Genomic DNA, 19544 nt, shown 5'->3' with positions numbered 1-19544 from the left:
TTTTCTCATTGGAATATTGGCAATAGTACTTTTATGGGCAGTAGGATTTTTTATGGCATTTAGTATTTTTTTTTTATTTTTACTTTTTCTGTTCTGTTTCCTGTACACTTTTTTTTTTTTTAATTTTTATCTTGTCCGTTCTGTGCCACTGATTTTCCTTTTTGTAATACTTGCTGGCTGTAATGACTTCATTTCCCCGGTGTGAGATCAATAAAGTCTTATCTTTTCTTCTAAGAAAAGATTTAGCTATAGCTATAGCTTATTTTAAAAAATGATACAACAATATTGTACTGTTAGGAATAACCAAGGTTATAAGGCTAAATTGCCAAATACTTAACCATTATGATGAGAACAATAAGTGTTGAAGTTTGCTTCTGGTCTCACTGATGCTTTAGTCTGCAGAAAGCTGCTCTCAGTCAGTGACATCTCTGGTCCCACAGCAGTCTGAGATGCTCTGATCGCCTCTCTCTCTTTTTTCTGCCTCCCAATTGGTTCTCACTCCTCGTCTGCTCAGAGGGAGGGAGGAGGGACGGAGGTGGGAAGGACTGGTAAGAGGGGAACACCGAGTTTCTGATATATTTGATACGCGAAAGCGCTCAACCCCCACCCCGAACAGAAGGGAGCCTGTGAATGGCACAACGGGATGCAACGAACAAGAGCCAGTTTCATGAACGCACCAGTTCTGTTTCACTTATGTCTCAGTGTCGGAAAAAGTGGTCAAGCAAACAGTCTCAGATCATGTGAATAGAAAAACAACGGTTTAGGAGCGTGGATTGCCTTGTTCGTTTGGGACAGTTGTGGAGTGAGCATATCCCAGCAGAGGATGGCGAAAATAGTCGCTGATACGGAATGAAAGACATTTTTTGACGTGGTGACAGCTGCTCGCTCCGGTCCGTAAACAACGCGCAAAAGGCGTCGGGATTCCCTTTGTCCCCACGTGTGGATGAGCTGTGGAGGAGACGAGGTAATCAAGAAGCCTTTCATTTTCGGTCATTTAGATATTAGCTCGTGCAATTACACATACTTTTTACTTTTTTGGGGGGGGGACATTTTATTTGCTAGACGGGGTTTTGATTTGATCTCAAACGCCACAGTGAAAAACAGGGCTGACTTGAAATGGGATTTTGGAGACGTGGACAACATTTTGATTGGCTTTGTTTGGCTCCTGTCACTGTTAAATACACCAAGTTTAGCCTAACCCTAGCCTTTAACCTCTGGTGTTTCCTTCTTTCTTCAATCAACACAGTCAAAGGAATCCACTGAAACCAGAAAAATCACAGCATCCCTGCTTTATTCATACAAACAAATGTAATGCAATTCAGTGCTGATTTTAAGATATTTTTCTATCAAATATAGACTTTAAGGTGTTTTACTATAAACACTATAATATTATACTATAATGTCATTCATTTGCTGCACACCTTTCACTTTGTAGGCTACATAGCATGTTACCTATTCTTTTTTTAATTGGATGAAGGTATATAGTCTTTGCTGGGCTCTAAGAAATAGCAGTACACCTGCTCATTAGGATGCTTGCCATTGATCTACATTACATATCAGGGTCATATTTCCATCAGCAGTGTTATACTGTAAGTGTCATTCACAACTGCCTCAGTGCCTTGCAGGAAAGTGCTCATTAGTCCCAGCGGGAGACGCACCATCCATGAGGATGCAGCCCGATGGTGTTGACCTGACCTGCTGTAAACATGTGGATTGTGTTATTATCTAAAAGAGGGGCATCTATCAGAACCCATTTGCTACACTTTCTTGTCATCCAATTGTAACACTAACTCAACTCAACAACCCAAACGTAGAGAGCTGTCAACGCGTCTGTCTGTTACTGACCTTGGTGACTTGATTTCCGGTATTGCAGAGAGCCGCAGCTTTCCCTCTTATGGTGTCCTGGCTTTAAGTACAATGCCATTTCAGATTTGTTGACAGACTTTTCCGACAGGTCTTGGCCTGTGTCCGCTGAGGTGGCTTTGCATTGTCACATAATTTGCATTTATTGAATTTGTAAATTAGAGCTTGGTGGGCTGAGAATCTGCTCAGATCATGAACTGAAAAGGGTCTTGGTACAATGGGAATTCCTCGCACGGTGGAGAGGCAGTGTGGGGACTCCCAGTTGTGACAGATCCAAACCAGCAGGCTGTCCTGCTTTGTGAGGGAAACTGTGAACAAACGCACTCTGCTGATTGACTAACTGGCAGGCGTATTTCCTCTCTCCAGCAGCTCTCTCTGTTTTAGTCATAATTCTTTACACCCTGTATCTTTCTCACATACCTCTCTGATTCTGCACCTTACGCATGCCCTGATATGCTCTCTGTGCTTCCTTGCTTACCTTCCTTCATGCCTATGACTCTGCTACCTTTAAATCCTCCAGCTTTGCTCACATGCATTCCACATCTTGAGTCTTCAGCCTCTCTCTTTGTCTCGCTGCCGTTCCCTCAGTTGGTGGGAGAACTACGTGTGACGTTATTCCTTCATGCCAGTCATTCCATCCAAAACTCAGGGTCTATTGATCTGTTGCCTTCCACTCCATCTGTAAATGTGGAAACCCATTGATTCGTGAGCAGAGCTTTTAGTTGAGAGACACCAGCATATTCAGCCCTGAAGCACGTGAGGAATGGCACCTCATACTGATTGTCAAGATTGCTTGTGACTCGTGCTGATCACAAATATTTAATTGATATCATTATAGGGCTGAAATTGGTTACACTGGCCCACTTTGGGATTGTAATTGAGCACTCTATAATGTGGGCACTTTGATTGCATTAAAAAGTGTGTGTGGTGCTGATGTGGGTTACATAGTGGGCTATGCATGCACATTAAACCTTTTTTATTACAGTAATCATACATTCTGTAATTTAACACTCTGCGTGCATGTCAACCAATTAGCCTGCTTATGTACTGCACGCTCACCCAGTAAGTGAACGCATCGCTGTTCTGCTCTCATAATTAAAAAGAATGCAGCTTTTCAGACACTGATGAAAACCTGGTGGCCGTGGTCTTTCGGCTGCCATTCTGGCATGTTTTATTTATGTATTGATTATTTAAAGAGGTTGGGCCTGTACTCTCACTTCTTTTGTACTGGTGAAAGAGACAGCATACTGTCGGGGTGGGGACACAGGAGTAGTGGCTCCTGCAGGATTTAACCCAGAATCAGTCGGTGCAAACTTACAGTAACTCCAGAGGTGACTGTTTGATTAGGTCTGGGCACTACAATCCAATTCCCACTGGAAATAGCTGACCCATTTCTACTGTCATGAATCACCTTCTATACAGTAGATAGGCAGTAGTAGCAGCAGTCAGTGAATAGCCTCACAAAGCCATACTACACCTTTTGAGATTCCTCTTTGTTATGAGATTTAAGTCTAATGAACATCCACGGAGAAGCGCTTTGGCCTGACTCATCTATGTCGGAGGAATAATTGAGTGCTTATGAGACTCAAGGGATTATGAGACGCACAAACCTCGTGAACTGCCTTTTCAACCGCTGCAGGTGTTGCTTTTGCAATGTCCCATTTCTCTTTTATTATTATTATTATTTTTGGGGACATTATAAGCTATTATTGGAGCTGGCAGTAGAGAGATGAGAGGAGATAAGGGGAAAGGGAGATGAGGAATGATATGTGGCAAAGGTCCCCTGCTAGAGTAGATCCAGATACTTTGCTGTTCATGCGGTCGATGCCTGAACCCCTAAGCCAGCAGGGAGCCCTGCATGGACTATTTACATCCCTAGTGTATTCATCAATAGCATTCAGTGGATAGACATTTAAGTTTCCAAACACCTGCTTTGTTTTTCAAGGTTTCAAAATCACCAGAAAAGACCATTGTTGGCTCAGTGAGAGGTCGGTTCATCCATTCAGGCGTAGGACGGGTTTGTGGTGATGTCAAGAGTAGAGGAGAAGACTGTCAATCATCGCTCACACATCCTACTCAAAATGATTTAAGAAAATGCTTATCAGACTAGAGTGAAAGAAATGGAATCATGGGCCGCCACTGCAAAGCTGGAAATTAGAGATGTTGCATGAGGACTTTTTATCAAGGAAGACTTGCTAAGTTATACTGTATAGCCTTTTTGATAACACCTTACTTCGCACTCTTTCAGCTGTACGCTTTCACACCTGGGAACTGCACAGTGTTGTGACACTGTACCCACTGGAGATTTGCTGACTGCATTTGGTCGTTCTCAACAACACCCTGCTTCATAACTGCATATTTTCACTCCTCAAAGATGTATGTTTATGCTGTTGGCCATAGAGGACAGTCTCCAGAAACAGTCATTGTTTGTTGTTGAGTTCGAGGAGAAACATATGTTTCTCACACAAAGTTTGAGTCAGGCCTGTCTTTGCATTGCTTGTGTTTTTTGCAGGTAAATACAGTGTGGTTCTGTTATTTAAAAGCTATTTATGCTGGTTTTCTTTCATTCTTGAGTGACACCATCACTATATTTGTACTGGCTTTTTTGGAAGTTGATGAAATACTCTTGGCAGATCCCCCGACAGAAGATGCATCTGCTAAATATCCTCACACAGAGAGCTAAAGACAGGCGACTGTGGAGCATGCCAATAACCAATTATCCCTCTTTTTGGGAGTTTACAGGGTGAGGATATTAGATGTGTTTACATGTACACAAATCTGTGAGTGCTTGTGTTTTGTAACCATAATCTGCCTGCTGCTGGTGTACATCAGTGTCGTCTGTCTTGAGTGCTGAGGTCATAGCAGGCTGGTAGGTGGATGTCTGGATTTTAACTTTGCTTGTAGTAATACTTATGTATGCAGTACCATGGACTTCATGGAACTATTATGCTCATTTGATTAAGCTGTTGTTAGCGTCACCTTACAATTAAGCCTTTCCACTCTTTCAAGTTTAAAGTTTTGCTTAGGTAAACAGCTAAATTTGTACAGACTGAAGTCAATTGAAGTAAAAAGCAAAGATAGATAAAATAGATAAAATTGGTCTAAAAATAGAATTGGTAGAGCTGGGCATAAGTCTATAGCATAACAATGAAATTGCTAAACAAAGATCAATAAAACAAGACGTGATATCACTGGCAGTTAATTCTTCAAAGGTGTGCCATCGATGTCATGTTTCATTCATAGGTTGTCCATTTGGCTGTAAACATTATGCCTTAAGCACATTTAAATGGATTTCCCATAAAATAGATGGAATGGAAGTTTTAGAAGAGGAACGTATTAAGTTGAATTCAGTTGACAGGTATTCTTAGCTTGCCAACCTTTGGGTTGTTCAAACTGTTTGTTTGCTGCCTCATATGTAGTTTTTGCTTTTTATGGTAGTTAATAGTTGTTTTGTGCAAATAGTGTGAACATGATTGAGGAAGGCAATCCCCTTTCCCACTTTGGCCGAAGAAGATGTCATCCCCATGTGTTTCCTGTCATTTAGTTTAAAAACAGACCTTTCTTCCTCCTTTTCCTGCAGCAACCATTTAGAAATCTCAAGCCATCTAGCCATCATTGGATCATCTTCACTGGGCAATTTTAAGTGGGCTTTCACTTGTCTGGTCGATAGAGACATGGCAGGATAATGCCCACAGCTCTATAGGCCAAATGGAATTGAAATATAATGGTGGAGAAGCAGGAGGAGCAGAGACAGCTGTGTGTGTGCGCATGCATTAAAGACAAAATTTGAACAGTGATAGTGTGAGCACATTTCATGATAATTGGGTTTTGTTGTCAAGTACAGAGCGGACTGAATTATTCCCATTTATCATCAACTTGTCAATACCTTAAAGCTAGAGCAGGTAATGTATTTTAGAGAAATCTTATGTTTGTTGAAAGTCTCTACATCCTGACAGCAATCAGTGAATCGGTATCCAGTATCTGTAGCGGTTGCAGGTCTGTAGTAAGTTTGTTATTTTGTTTACATTTATATGATTGTGGCATTTAACAGAGTTGTTCATTTATGTACGCACTAAAAGAAGCAGTCTTCTCGACCGCGATGTGTTGCAAATGTGCTGACATGCAAATTTTATGTGTACAGGTGATGTTAAACTAAACAGCCCTTCTTAAAACCTGCGTTACTCCACTCTATGGAGCCCACTTGTGGTGCAGCTATAGTAAAGCAAAAATGAAAAGGCTACATGAAAAGGTTACATTTAATGATGCCTTCAGAATCTTGCTCAAGCTCCCAAGATGGACAAGAGATGATTGACCTGATGCAATCATAATGGTGTTAACTGAGGACACACAGAGGGACACAAAGTACTTGTCTTGTTTTGGAAACATTGAATCAGATGTCTGTACAGTATGTGTTGTAATCACTGTAGACTTGTGAGCTGCCATGATTGTATCTGCACGTTGTCGTCCTTGTATTTATAGTTATTCTTATGCGGACATCTACCTCTGAGTCCGAATGGAAGTTTAATTGAAAGTCTGATGCTTCCTCGTGGACTCGTCCTTCAGCAGGATACTTTGATGTTCTTAACATTGTGCATCTAATATTTGACTGGAATCTGATTGAATGACACATAGCAAGACACTCTTTTCATAATCATGATTGTGCGTGCGCTGCTTTCATGCCTACTACACTATGAAATCACGTGTGTTCTGAGACTTTATTCTTCAATCAAGTTCACTGAGTCTACCGAGCTGAGAGAAAAACTCAACTCTTTTCAAGGTTTGATTGTAAATCACGAGACAAGAAATTACATGAGCTTACAGGACTTTTGAATTCTGCATGTTCACTGGTCTCAAGTAATTGAGAAAACAGTCTCACCACAACCTCCAGTAGCACTTTTGAGCTTCCTTCAGCAGATACAATTTGCTCTGTTGTTCTGCAATTGTAGATGCTTATATTTCCATTTTTATGAGCACTTAAAGGACTTGTCCTTGTTGACTCAAAAAGTGGCCTTCCTGGTTCATTCATGACCTTGGAAACAATCGTTGGGAAAACATTGTCCCCACAAGGACCATTTGGTGGCTGTTCAAGAGCTTTTAGTCAAATCAAATGTCCTTCATCAGCAGAGGAAGGTTGCCCATCGTCATGTGCAGTGTGGCTGTCTAAGTCTGGATGTGTTGGATCTCAATTCATGTTAATTCACATTTAATTTTTAGGAGAGAATTTGATTTGTCTACCTGAAGGAGGCTGAACTAAAGTCCACAACCCCGATTCCATACACTGCCTAAAAAGTGAAGAAAAGACAGAGAGCAATGCGTTCTGGGAAATGTGTCTTCTTTTGACTCATTTAAAAGGCTGCAGTTGTCAATACCTGTTTATTGTACTATCCACAAAGGCTGTTATTTTCCTTGGTTATGATTTAATCAGTGAGTACACAAAAGGACGCCCTCCCCCTCCTCTCTCTCATTTACGCTGAAAGAGTATTACCCTCACTAAGCTTGAGCTGACAGAGATGAATAGCAAGAAGAGATGAGCCAGATAATTGAGAGTAATTAACATGCCAAGCAGCCTGCTCGTGTCTTCATGTTCAAGAGAAGCGGAAGCTGAAACTGATGAGTAGATTGAGGATTGGGTTTGGTTTTCTGTGTAAGAAACACTGGTGAGGGACATAATACAGATACAGTTTTGGTGAACACAGCTCTTTCACATCAAACATTAAGCGTTGCCTTAAATATAAAAATGCAGTTTTCCTATCAAGTGTTTCAGACAGCACATAAAACTAAAAAATCAACAAATAGCGAACAGATTGCTTTTCAAACAGGGCCCAAATTTATCTTCCCCAAAACATTTCTCATGACCTCTATTTTTATCTGCCCCCCTAACATCTCTGTAGGAGATTTGGGTTGTTGTTTTCTATGTGTGCTGGGTGCACCTGCAGTCTGTGTTTGCACTTTCCAAACAAAGTATAATCTGAGGCAGAATGAGCAGAATCTAAGGTGCCAAAGGCTTGATCTTGGTCTGGCTTGCCATCTTTTTTGTTCACTTTTAACTTTTTAAATATTGGGAGGAAAATCCATAATTAGCAGCATTTTTTTAATTATTGTACATCGGTTCCAAAAACGACTATTAAATGTGTGCTGCTAAGGATGAGTGCTGATTCCAGTGTGATTATCTGGCCAGTAGACCTCTCTCACAGCACACAGGTGAGCTCAGGCACTGCTGTGCTTTGAGCTAAATCCTATAACATCAGTATTCTGACATGGTGATGTTTAGCAAGTTTGATGTTTACCATGTTAAACATATTAGTTTGGCATATTAGTATCTTCTAATTCACACTAAACACAAATTGCTATACGACACCTAAATGTCATAGAACCATCATTAACACTAGTGATTATACTTGTGGTTTTCCTGCTATGAAAAAGTCTGATTGTGTACTATGTTTGTGTCAAGAAAGTGCTCAGTACACCCATGCAGGAGGAGTCTAATTGATCTGGCAGGCAGTCAATATTCTCCTCTTACTTGACGTAATACCTCGGTAATCATTACTCTGGTGAACTGCAACAGCCTGATAGCTTACTGTTTTGAAGCCTGCTAGACTGACAGTGATGTGGTTGGTGATGTGTTCGCTGCTGATCTCAGTGGGTAAACATGTTAAAGACTGCCTGACACTGCTCACCTTTTGTATGAGAGGGTCACAGTAGGGTTATCGTTGAATTATTGTCAGATTTTCCCTCTCAGTCCTCATGCCTGCCTAACTATAATTCAGTCAGGGCCACTTTAGTCAAAGAATATTTATTTAATACTGCAGAGATTCCATTTGGCGCGATGGCTCTGCCTTTCCACATGCTTACGTGAAAAGCCTGAAGCAGAGAGAGCACCTCTCTGCTCTTCCATGTGCCTACATGGAGCAGGGAGAGCAGCAGCGATGACCCCATAGGGAACAGAGCAGAGCATGCATCAATGACAATGGAAATGACATTGATTCAGCCAGACATAGCATAAAAGGTGGAGCTGGGTTTTTAATGGCTTGCAGAGGGAGCAGCGAGGGTAAACAGGCTAAGACATCTTAAATAGAGCGCCCTGCTTGAGATATGCCAATAGAGTGTGAAGCAGAGAATCAGCTGAGCTGTCAGCTGATGTGGTCTGGTGTGAGATCAGCTGAGCCATCAGCCAAGGAAGCTAGAGTATGAATTGAGTTTCCGTTGCCTGCATGAACTTGCGCTATGCTTCGTCTCTGCTCAGTCACTGTTACATTTGAACGTGTTTGTATATTGTAGGTAGTTGCATATTTAATGTAAACCTGTGTTAGCAGATAAATGGATTGATCAGCTCTTCAAAAAGTTACCAATTAAAAGAAATGATAATTCATTGCTACCCCCCGTCACCTGCACCAGCAGCGTATCCTCTCTGTATATTTGCTCTGTTCTAACTGTAGCAGTAATGTGTATGGAGTTGCAGCTGTGGACTTCTGAGAATAGAAACAATGAGGAGATTAACCCATGACAGCAGTCTGGTTATGATTGTGTCAAACGCTAGTTGATCCCATGTGTAATCCCATGTCAAACGGATTGTGTGTGAAAATGGTATACAGTAGTACTTAGCAGCTAAAAGGATGTGTGTGGAGAAGAAAATGGAGCAGTGCCAGTGCAAACACTACGCTGCAGTGTTTCAAAAGTCATTAGTCTGGTGCCTTTTACTGGGGTTTCCGTATATAATAATTTTATTTTCTTAACTCCTAATTGAAATCCATAATCACTCAGTCTTAAAAATGCAATCTGGAGAACATACAATGAAATAGAAATATAAAAAGAATAGTAATAATATACAGTAAGAGCAAAAGAGATTTTAGAGAGATTTTATTTCCTTAATGCCCAGTTTAAGTCCACAATTAGAAAAAAACAATCAGAAGATTACAAAAAGAAAATAATGGTAAAATATTCTAATGCAAAGCTTAACCAGTTTAAAAATAGACTTTTTACTTTTATTTTCTTAATACCCAGTAATGAAATCTATAACCACGAGTGAAAAAAGCAATCTTGAAATGAAAAATCTTTGTTGATCTGATTAACTTCCACACCTTAATGACAGATGCATAGAGAAATATACTGTCAGGCATTTATGGACCTTCTCCCAAAACACACGCACACACACACGCACACACACACACCTACACACACACACACACACACACACACACACACACACACACACACACACACACACATACGTTGCTGCTGTCCATCTGCTTCTGCAGTTGTGAGAAAATATACCACCGCTCCCTCTGCCTCAGTTGTTTTTTTTAGAAAACACTTTTTCTTATAATGAACACACTTGGTGTGAAGTCCCTACTGTTAGTGTTTATGCCCTCCAGTGCACACTCAACAGGAGTGCAGCCCTCTCTGTGAATTGCTCACCCTTCATTAGAGTGGCACTGTTTGTAGGAGCGAATAAAAGGGACGCTAATCAAGTTTTTTTTAATTGTCTCAACAAGAACTTATGAGAAAGCACTTACTTTTCACAGTTGATTTCCCCAAGACTTAGTCAAGTAGGGGTTACTCAGAGAAACAAGGCTGTGTGTGTGTGTGTGTGTGTGTGTGTGTGTGAGAGTGTGAGAGAGAGAGAGAGAGAGAGAGAGAGAGAGAGAGAGAGAGAGAGAGAGAGAGAGAGAGAGAGAGAGAGAGAGAGAGAGAGAGGACAGCATCCACATCAGGATGTGAAAAAGGAGAAGAGAGCGACTGAAAGAGAAACACAGATAAAGCAGAGACTTTGCTCATTAGGAGCTCCCTGAGCACCAGTTTTCTGTCTCACCCTGATGATCTCTGTGAGGAGGAAAATCTCCAGACAGAGCGGACTGGAGCCAGCTGATAAACTAGTCATCATTGGTCTCGATGAGAAGCTTCTCAGCAGCTGCTGGTTCAGGACCTACAATTAGCATGAGGGGAGTTTAGGAATGAGTTTGGAAATATGATTTAATGTCGCCTGTTGTGGAACCCTCATAATTTTAAGATTAGCCAGAGGATGAATTAAATAATGTGGTTTTAAAGATCAGAAGCCTTTCTTCAGTGTTAGTCCTGTCTTACACTGACTTGGTAAACCTGAGAAAAGTGAAAAACCACATTTGTAGAAAACGTGGGAGCAATGAATCTATTTCCACTCCTCTGACCTCTCGCTCTGTGATTTTTCTCCTTGACACTATTCTCATGTGGGAGGTGTTCAGGGCCTGCAGGCTGCAGAATGATGTGAGAACATAGTTTCAGAAATATCTTTCCATCATACATGTAAAGCATATTCAGTGTGTCATGAAAGACGTATTTAAGGCTGTCCTTTGTTCTCGCACAGGTTGTGACGTTTTTAACATGGGTGTGTTCCTCATATATCACTTTGTGATATGAATGGCATGTTTGTACTGTTCACTTGCTGCTTGTTGCAGTTGAGGATAAAGCAGCCGCCGCTGCGCCATTTTGATCGCACACCATTAATGTCTGGTGTTTTGTTAACCCATTCACCCACCCTGACCTTGTTCTGCATGAACTTTGTTGCTCTACAATAACATCAGCAGACTTTCTCCTTTGGTGCCATCGTAGCCACTAGAGGGCTTTGTCACTTGGACATAAGTTGTTTAGGGGCACTTGTTGAAATGATTGTTTCTGTTGTTCTCCTTGGGATGGAAGCCTCCTTCAGACAGTAAATTAATGAGTGGAAGTTTACTTTTATGAATGAATCCAGAGTAAACATAAGGTCTCATGTAAAAGCAGACAGGCCAGATATGGGATGAGTAGCCACACTGCAGCAGCAGCAGCAGCAGCAGCAGCAGCAGCAGCAGCAGCAGCAGCAGCAGCAGCAGCAGCAGCAGCTTGGGGTCACAAACTCACAAATTTACAGACATGCCAAGATGTCTCCTTACAAGCCAAACACATTAATGTATAAACAAAAAAACAGAAACATTTTAATAGGGTGCATTTAGTTGTATTTTGTGTCATGGAGACAACAAATCTAAGTCCTCCAATGCGGGGGGCTTAAAATTGGTGTTGTTGACCCTTAATTAGCCGTTGTAGTGACCTCCACTTCAGTGCTAATATGCAAGTGCAAGTATGGTTTAATATTTTTTTATCTTTCTGAAATGGTCAAGCCTGAGACTACAGTATCACACATATAATTACATACTATACACACAGACAGACTATAAAACCTTGAATCTCCAGTTGATAATCTTTCCATTTTCACTCCTGTCTCTGTGCACTAATGAAAAAGAGTCATCTAACAAATCTTTTGCTCAAGATGAAGCATTCTCATCTTTCCATCTGTATGCATCAAAGTTAGGCAGGGCATCATTTGTCACTTTTTAAAAGCCCTGAAAGGCTCCCGTCAGACAGACTGCCCCTATACTCTATGGTCCTGTGATTGTTTTAGCGGCTTTAAAAGCAGACTACTGGCCTCAGTGCCCTCTTCAGACAATACATCAGAAAGAAAATGCAAATGACAAAAAGATAGAAAATACATCACATTTTTCCCATCTACAACAGAAAGGACCAAATGTGTATGAGCTTATGTAACTAGCTTCAGAAAATCTTTGCCTGGACATCTGTGTGCTTTAAAGTGGATTAGTGCAGGGGAACCAGTAGTAGATAAAGTGGATTCAAATCGTAAAACAATTTCTATAAATTGCTTTACTTCCAGTTCTGGTGGAATGAAGATAAAATTGCTTTTCTGCATTTGGTAAGTTGTCATAATAAATTGTGGATCCTCTTGCAGGTGCAATTGTGAGACTGCAGTTTTCTTTGACTGTTTTATTGAACCAGTATTTGAAATATGTGAAAACTGTTAAAAGGAAAGCTTTTAAATTAAATGGTATGAGGTGCTGATTAGTGAACTGATTATTTCTAGCAGTTTATGTAAAAAAATAAAAACAGAACTATACCTTTAAAGAGAAATACTGCCAGTTATAGTAGCATACCACCGTTGAAATACATTCAATTATTAGGTTATAACACTGAGCTTTTTCTAAAACTCATAACTGTGCTGGTATAAATTGATTATTCTTACAATAAATTTACCAGTACTGAGTAGTATATGTATATTCTTCATTTAAAGATGAGGGCTTTTGCTTTGTTCAAGCTGACAGCCTTATTTAAGAGGAAGAGGGTGAAAAACTAATTCCCATGCTACACATTTTTAATAGCAATTCTTTAAGAAAATATATATGAAGTTGTTCACTTATGTTGATTGACTTGCTCTGAAAGCGTACTGAATATTCATTGTTGGCCGTTCCCTCTCCCCCTTGTCTCTGTCAGTGGTGCTTAATATAATTAAAGTCCTAAGTATAATCTTTAAAGTGAATGTCCTATGGTGGCACTGGATGACAGAGAGCAGCTCTGCACTGTGCAGCTGTGTTACACAGGGAAACAATTATAAAACATAAAATAGATAATGGATTGGACTCGGTGATGACAAATCCAGATCTTTTAAAAAGACTGATGGGATGAGGCAGGAAATGTGACAGAGAGATCTCTGTTTTTCATTTTATTATAGTTGGATGTGTCCACACCATTTTATCTTTTTATCTTTTGTTGCATGCCTTTTATCTGCTGGCATGATGCAAGAGCGTGACAGAGGGAATCAAGGAATGGATGCAGACAGGCTGGATGCTACTGCTCTATTCCTGTAGCATTTGATTTCCCTTCGTTTCCCTCTTTTCACTGTTTTCACTGGGGCATCCAGACGGACTGTCACCGTGTTATACTCAGGCTTGTAACTCCTCAAGTTAGACTAACAAATAGCAAAAAGCAGAACAGGCCCAAACAGTTGACGAGCAGGCACGTTCAGGCTCTAACTTAAAGCCAGGTAACAGAAATGTGGACCAGAAGACGGGTAGACTGAGAGGTAGAAATCCAGCTGCTCAGATCCTGTTTCCCTTCCTCTGTCAAGTGTCCCACTGCACCACTCAGTCAACAGAACAGAACAGGCAGGCAGAGTGCTTGTTATCTGTGCTCTCTTAGGCTGATACATGACATGCTCTGTTGAAGACACCTTTCAATGACTCTGTTGCATGTGAACCCGAGTGTTTGTGTGAGAGGTACAAGATGAGATGTGACAGGACAACTTGTCACATTTTGCCATGATGCCTGCCTGACATTGTCTCCCTGTGCAACATTTGAAATTAAATACCTGCGGTCCAGACTGTGAGTTTTCCAGGTCTTACTGTATATGATCCATTGCCTGCCTGATGGCTTGGAGATGAAATGTCTGCCTTTATAATCGAGCAGCACTTAGACACAAATGAATAAGGCTGCTGCCTGGTTTAGACAGTGAATAGTAAACAGTACAGCACGTGGCAGCAGCTATATATATTACACCCTCCAATAAACAGTCTGCTCTTCCAAACAGTAAACGATGTGGGGCTGCAGCTTCAGACAGGGTCAACAGAGTCTGTCCCCTCTCGAAATGCAGAAAGTCTGGACAAAAACAGGTGATTCTCAAAAGACTGCGACAGAATGCAAAGTCTGCGCTTGAAAAGTTTGTCAAATTTTCCTTAGACAAACGCGTGTTAATCAAGCTTATTTATTCTTGTTTCTCTACATCCTTCTTCAAATACAGCGAGCGAGCAAACTCTTGTGGATGGAACATGGAAAGTTGTTGAGATATAAGACGAGTGAGGATGAAAATGGTCTTGGCTTGCTTGTTCCCATTGCTTCCAGTTAGCAGGTGGTGTTATTCTTTCACCGCTGTATAATTTTGACAATGCAGTGCCTTTGTAATATGATTAGAATATAATCAATGCACACAATTTCAAATGTAAAAACAATAATTATCAGAGAAAGAAATTCATAAACACTTTCAGGATTTCCAACAACTCCATGGTTCTACGGTGGCCCTGAGAGCTCAATGCACTGCACCTTATGAAATCTCATGCAAATGGACAAAACACAAGCAAATTAAGAACATCTTCACTAAACTGGTGCAGCATTTAGGAGAAGTCCTGCAAAAATAGAAAACACACACAAAAGCACAAAACAGTATCAAATACAGAAATGCTGCAAATAAAACAGACAACAGCAGAAAGTGTTTCCAGGGGGCACTTAAAGGTGATGCACATGGCTGGGATATGCTTGCTGATGCCAAAGTTTGTCACTCATGAAATTTTTGAAGTCAACTCACTGTAAGTGTTTTGGAGAATAAACTAAAATGTAAGTTGTTTTTTGGTGAGACAAGCGTGTTTGAGCAGTGTCTGGGCTCCTGTTCATCACTTTGTAAATGTCCCCTGGAAACACTTTCTGTTGTTTTCTGTTCAACTTGCAATGCACTGTTCTGTTGAGAAAGGTATACCTTTGAAAAGTGTTCACTGAATTCACAGCGACGGAAATGTGTTCGCTGTAGAAACGTCTTTGATGTGCTCAGTGTCGCCACGTCTGCGGCGTTCTCTGTTTGACTGCAAGCCAAAGAGAAGACCATGTGACAGAATGCGTCCTCATTTTAGGAAAGCAGAGGATGCTTTAACGCAACAATGATTGCTCATACGAGCAGGTTATTGCCAAGCGATTAAGTATACATATACGCACCCTGACAGCACTCACAGTTGCTAACACATGCATGCGTGTGTGCTTGACTGACCTGTCTTCACACCTGTCTGCCTGAATGCTGTTGATTAGGCAGAAGTAAGGCTTATGAGGATACCCCAGAACACACACACACACACACACACACACACACACACACACACACACACACACACACACACACACACACACACACACACACACACACACACACACACACAGCATAATCCTTGTTAGTATCATGCATCACCCCCTGAGGTTACAGCACTAAGCTGTGTTCATAAACTGCCTTCCACATCAGTGTGTCGAGCACAATTTTTAGATCTGCTCTGAAACGCAAAATTGTTGTACGAGCTAATTATCTGCTAATGGTGATAACTGATTATCATCCCTACAGAGACGCCTTGCCACAGATAATTTCCTCCATGAAATATTTATTCAAGGTATTTTTTAATGAAATGCCTAATTTATGTCATTCAGCTTAATGAGCCCAACAATTGTCAAAGAAAATATTGTGGAAACAGTCTTCAGAGGAATACTCTGTGCTGTGTTACAGTGGCCGTTTTCCTGTCACTGCATTTAGGAAACGTGATGGTGGTGTTTTTATGTAATAATGGCGTCTCCTCTTAGCTCTAAGGTTGTCCTCTCTGCTCAAGCTGAAAGACATCCATCTGCTTCAAGGGCATGAACTGTCCTCAAGCATTTGATTTCTTATCATGTAACAGGATATGTGTCATCTCCAAATGGAAACATTACCTTGTTTGCACACAGCTTAAAGTAACAATTAGACATTTTTGAAAACAGACATTTATTTTTTCTTTTCTTGTGGAGTCAGATGAGAAGATTGATACCACTCTCATGTCTGACCTTTAAATGTGGAGCCTTCAGCTGGTTAGCTTAGCATAGCACCACAGAAACAGCTAGCCTAACAAAGCAGACCTGCAGCACCTCTGAAGCTCACTCAGAAACATGTTCTGTCTCATTTGGAGACAAGTGTAAAAATGCAGATTCACTGTTTTACGTGGGATCAAACGAGATATAAGGTGTTAATTAGTGAGCTTTAGGGGTGCTGGTAGGTGCATTTGGAGAGAGCCACACTAGTTGTTTTCCCAGGTTTCCAAAGACCTCATTTAGTCCTCCTCGTTGATTTTCTCTGACTCTCCCTCCCACTTCCTCTGCTTCCAAATTTCACACCCCATTCTTCAATCCGTCTTTAACCTCCAGCCTTTTCTCTTGACTTCTTGAAATCCTCTTGGACCTGCTTGCTTGTATCTCTCTTTGCCATTCTCCGTCTCCATCTTCGCATCGTTCTCTGAAACCCCTCTCATCTAATTTCTTGCCCAAAACAGTCTCTTTCATCTTCTTTTACTGTCAGGCCCTCCCTCAGTAGTACTTTCTACCACTGCTGATGCTCGCTTCCCCCTCCCTCCTTACAGTGAAGCTTGGGTCACAGGAGGAACATATGAGTTCTTGGAGCCTTTTAACGAGTGCCTGAATTGGCTCATTAGAGAGAGGCTCAGTGGCTGTGGAGTCAATCTTGTCTGCTGCTTTTGAATGATTAGTGTGGGGTGGGGTGGGGTGGGGTGGGGGGAATTAAAGTGTTTTTTCATGATTTTACCTCAACTATCTTTATTTCTTTCCTCTCATATTACCAGAATGTCTTTTACCTGGTCCAGGTTATGTCTTTTGTTTCCACCACATTTTCAATTACCGTTTTTATTGATGCACTTTGTAACCTGTGTTTTATAAGGGGTGTGTGAATAATGACTTTTATTGTTGTTATTAATATAGATTTTATATCTGTCCTTACTCATACTATACACTGTTGGTGCAAATCTGATTTCCCTCAAACTACCAATGTAGCAGCTCCAATCAAACCCTGATAAATTAATTACTGCTATTTTTTCTACATGAACCATCTTTTCTCCACACTGACTGACTCATAGGAAAGGGAAATGAAAGGAAGAGACACAAAAACCAGTGCAACAAGGGAGCGATCATGTTGCCCAGATAGCTCGCCAGCATCTAAATCAGTCTGTTATTTTTATGGGGCCTTAAAGAATATCTTGCACATCATCACAAAGCGGTGCATCGTGGGGGATTTCAGTGTGCCATACAGCAGTGTTATCGTGTTGATCTATCACTTGCAGAATGCCCCTCAATGGAGCAGTATTGAAGGCAAGGCTGTTTTGTTTTGACTGCTTTGCTCCACTCTTCCTCATAGGGAGACAAACCAAAATGACTGAAAAAGGCACTTTCATAAATTCAGTATTGATGTACAGGGAACCGGGTGTACATTTGTGTGTTTTTTATAAGTACTTTGTATTGTCAAAAATGTTGGGAATGTTGCAGACATACACCGAAAAGAGGTAGTACTTGGCCTTGGAAATAACTGCACAATAAAAAAGTTCAATAAAAATGTTGTATCCCCCAGTCTAGCTTTGAAAAAGTGGAAATTGAAAAACTCAACAGCAGTGTATCTGTCAGGAGACAATGTCCAATTACTGAAGATTATCCACTTAACTCACTGTCTGCAGTTTTCATTGCAACTCCTTCTAACAGAACACGTTATACAAAATGATTTGTGGATGTGTTTTCCAGGTGTGCATGTGAAGCTGCCGTGGTTGGACAGCGAGGGAGAGACTCGAGGAAACATGAGGAAGAGCAGGAGTGTTCTCACGGTGTCTCCCAACAATGTAAGTCAGCATGTCCCCGGTATCTCTCACCAGTTACACAATAGGCTGTATATACCAGAGACATCAGTGAAGATGGGGTTTGATTGTATTGTTCATAAAATGTTGACCGTGTAAAGAAAGAGCCCTTATTAGTGCTCCGGATGGGAAGCTACCTAAACACATTCCCACAAATCTATCAAAAAATGTTCAATTCAACAATAGAGACAGATAAAGAGACAAGAACAGAGACAGCAGACAGTAAAACTAATGACTGAGCGAGACAGAGACTGATTTATATAGGAACAGTCTGGAGAGTGGACAATTAGGGGGATTTCAAGAGTTTTCAACTGACAAAAGCAGTAGTGGTTTCTAATGTGAGCTGTGTGGTAGGCAGAGGATACGGGACAGTTTACCTTCTTTGAATGCCCTCAGCCGCTCCTTTGCTTGTTAGTCTTGCTGTGCTTTGACAGATCTTTTATTTGCTTTGCCTGGCTCTGTCTTCCTTTGTCATGTCTCTTTTGCACAAATTTTCTCTTTTGTTAGCACCATATCTCCCATCTAGCTCTTTTCTCTCATTCCTGTCTGATATTTCTCTCCTCTCCCTGCTTTCTGACTCACAGGTCTTAAACCCACAGGTACTGGTGGTTACACATGTTGTGTGCACATCCTGCACCTATGTCTTAATTTTATCTACTACTGATCACTGCTACCAGTTTACAGTAATGTATGCATGTGGACAAGTAAGTGTCATCACAAAAATGATAATAGTGTCCAACAGTGTCATCGAAGTGTATTGATAAATGATGGAGTACCATTTTACTTTTGGTTAAATTTACACACCGAAAACACTTAATTTTCATTAGGAAAAAATATGGGTCACTGCCTCCTCAGTATAGTTATGTTAATCACTTAGTAAAGGCAATGGAGAGATCTTATATATTGACTGGATGTATAAGATTACACAAAGACTGAAGGCTGGAAAGTCGAGTGCTTTTAACAAACATCTTCTTCCCTGAATTCCACGACCCTCCATCACCACGGTAACTTAATGTATTGCTTTTGCGAATCAATTTGCACTCATTTGTAGGAGGCAAGATTGTGACGGCTAATGTTTATGGGATCTGGACATTCACTGTATGGACAGAAACATGCCGATGCACTTTACAGCGGTTGTGGGTGTTTGGTACTATTGCTCAAATAGTCCATAGCTGAAGGTGTGGGTGTGCATTAATCAATCTCTTTCCGTACAGCTTTCTCTCTCCATCTAAGTTTGAAGGTTGTGCACTGTGTCCTTTATTTGAAGTTCTTTCTTTCACTAATGCCTTCATTCCACCGAGCATGGCTCTATGATGGTACATCAGTGACGTGGTCCTGTTCCTTTCTTTGCACGGCTCCATACCGCACTGGGAGCGTTTGGCCTGTGGAGGCTGTTTTGATTCAGCCGTGTTCTTC

General features: G+C 41.0%; 1 protein-coding gene across 1 annotated transcript in view; it reads left to right on the top strand.

Moving 5' to 3' along the window:
- The first annotated feature begins 512 nt into the window (after positions 1–512).
- pde4ba (phosphodiesterase 4B, cAMP-specific a) overlaps positions 513–19544 on the top strand; it is a 164895-nt gene continuing 145863 nt past the window's right edge. Inside the window, exons 1-2 of the mRNA XM_070960293.1 lie at positions 513–964; positions 18019–18113. Coding sequence (XP_070816394.1) covers positions 18072–18113 — 42 coding nt within the window. The 5' untranslated portion in view covers positions 513–964; positions 18019–18071. The remainder of the gene's footprint in view (positions 965–18018; positions 18114–19544) is intronic.

Source organism: Chaetodon trifascialis, chromosome 4 (genome assembly GCF_039877785.1).
Source record: "Chaetodon trifascialis isolate fChaTrf1 chromosome 4, fChaTrf1.hap1, whole genome shotgun sequence".
NCBI lineage: Eukaryota > Metazoa > Chordata > Actinopteri > Chaetodontiformes > Chaetodontidae > Chaetodon > Chaetodon trifascialis.
The sequence above is the reverse complement of the archived record's forward strand: the minus strand, read 5'-3'. Positions and strand labels throughout refer to the sequence as shown.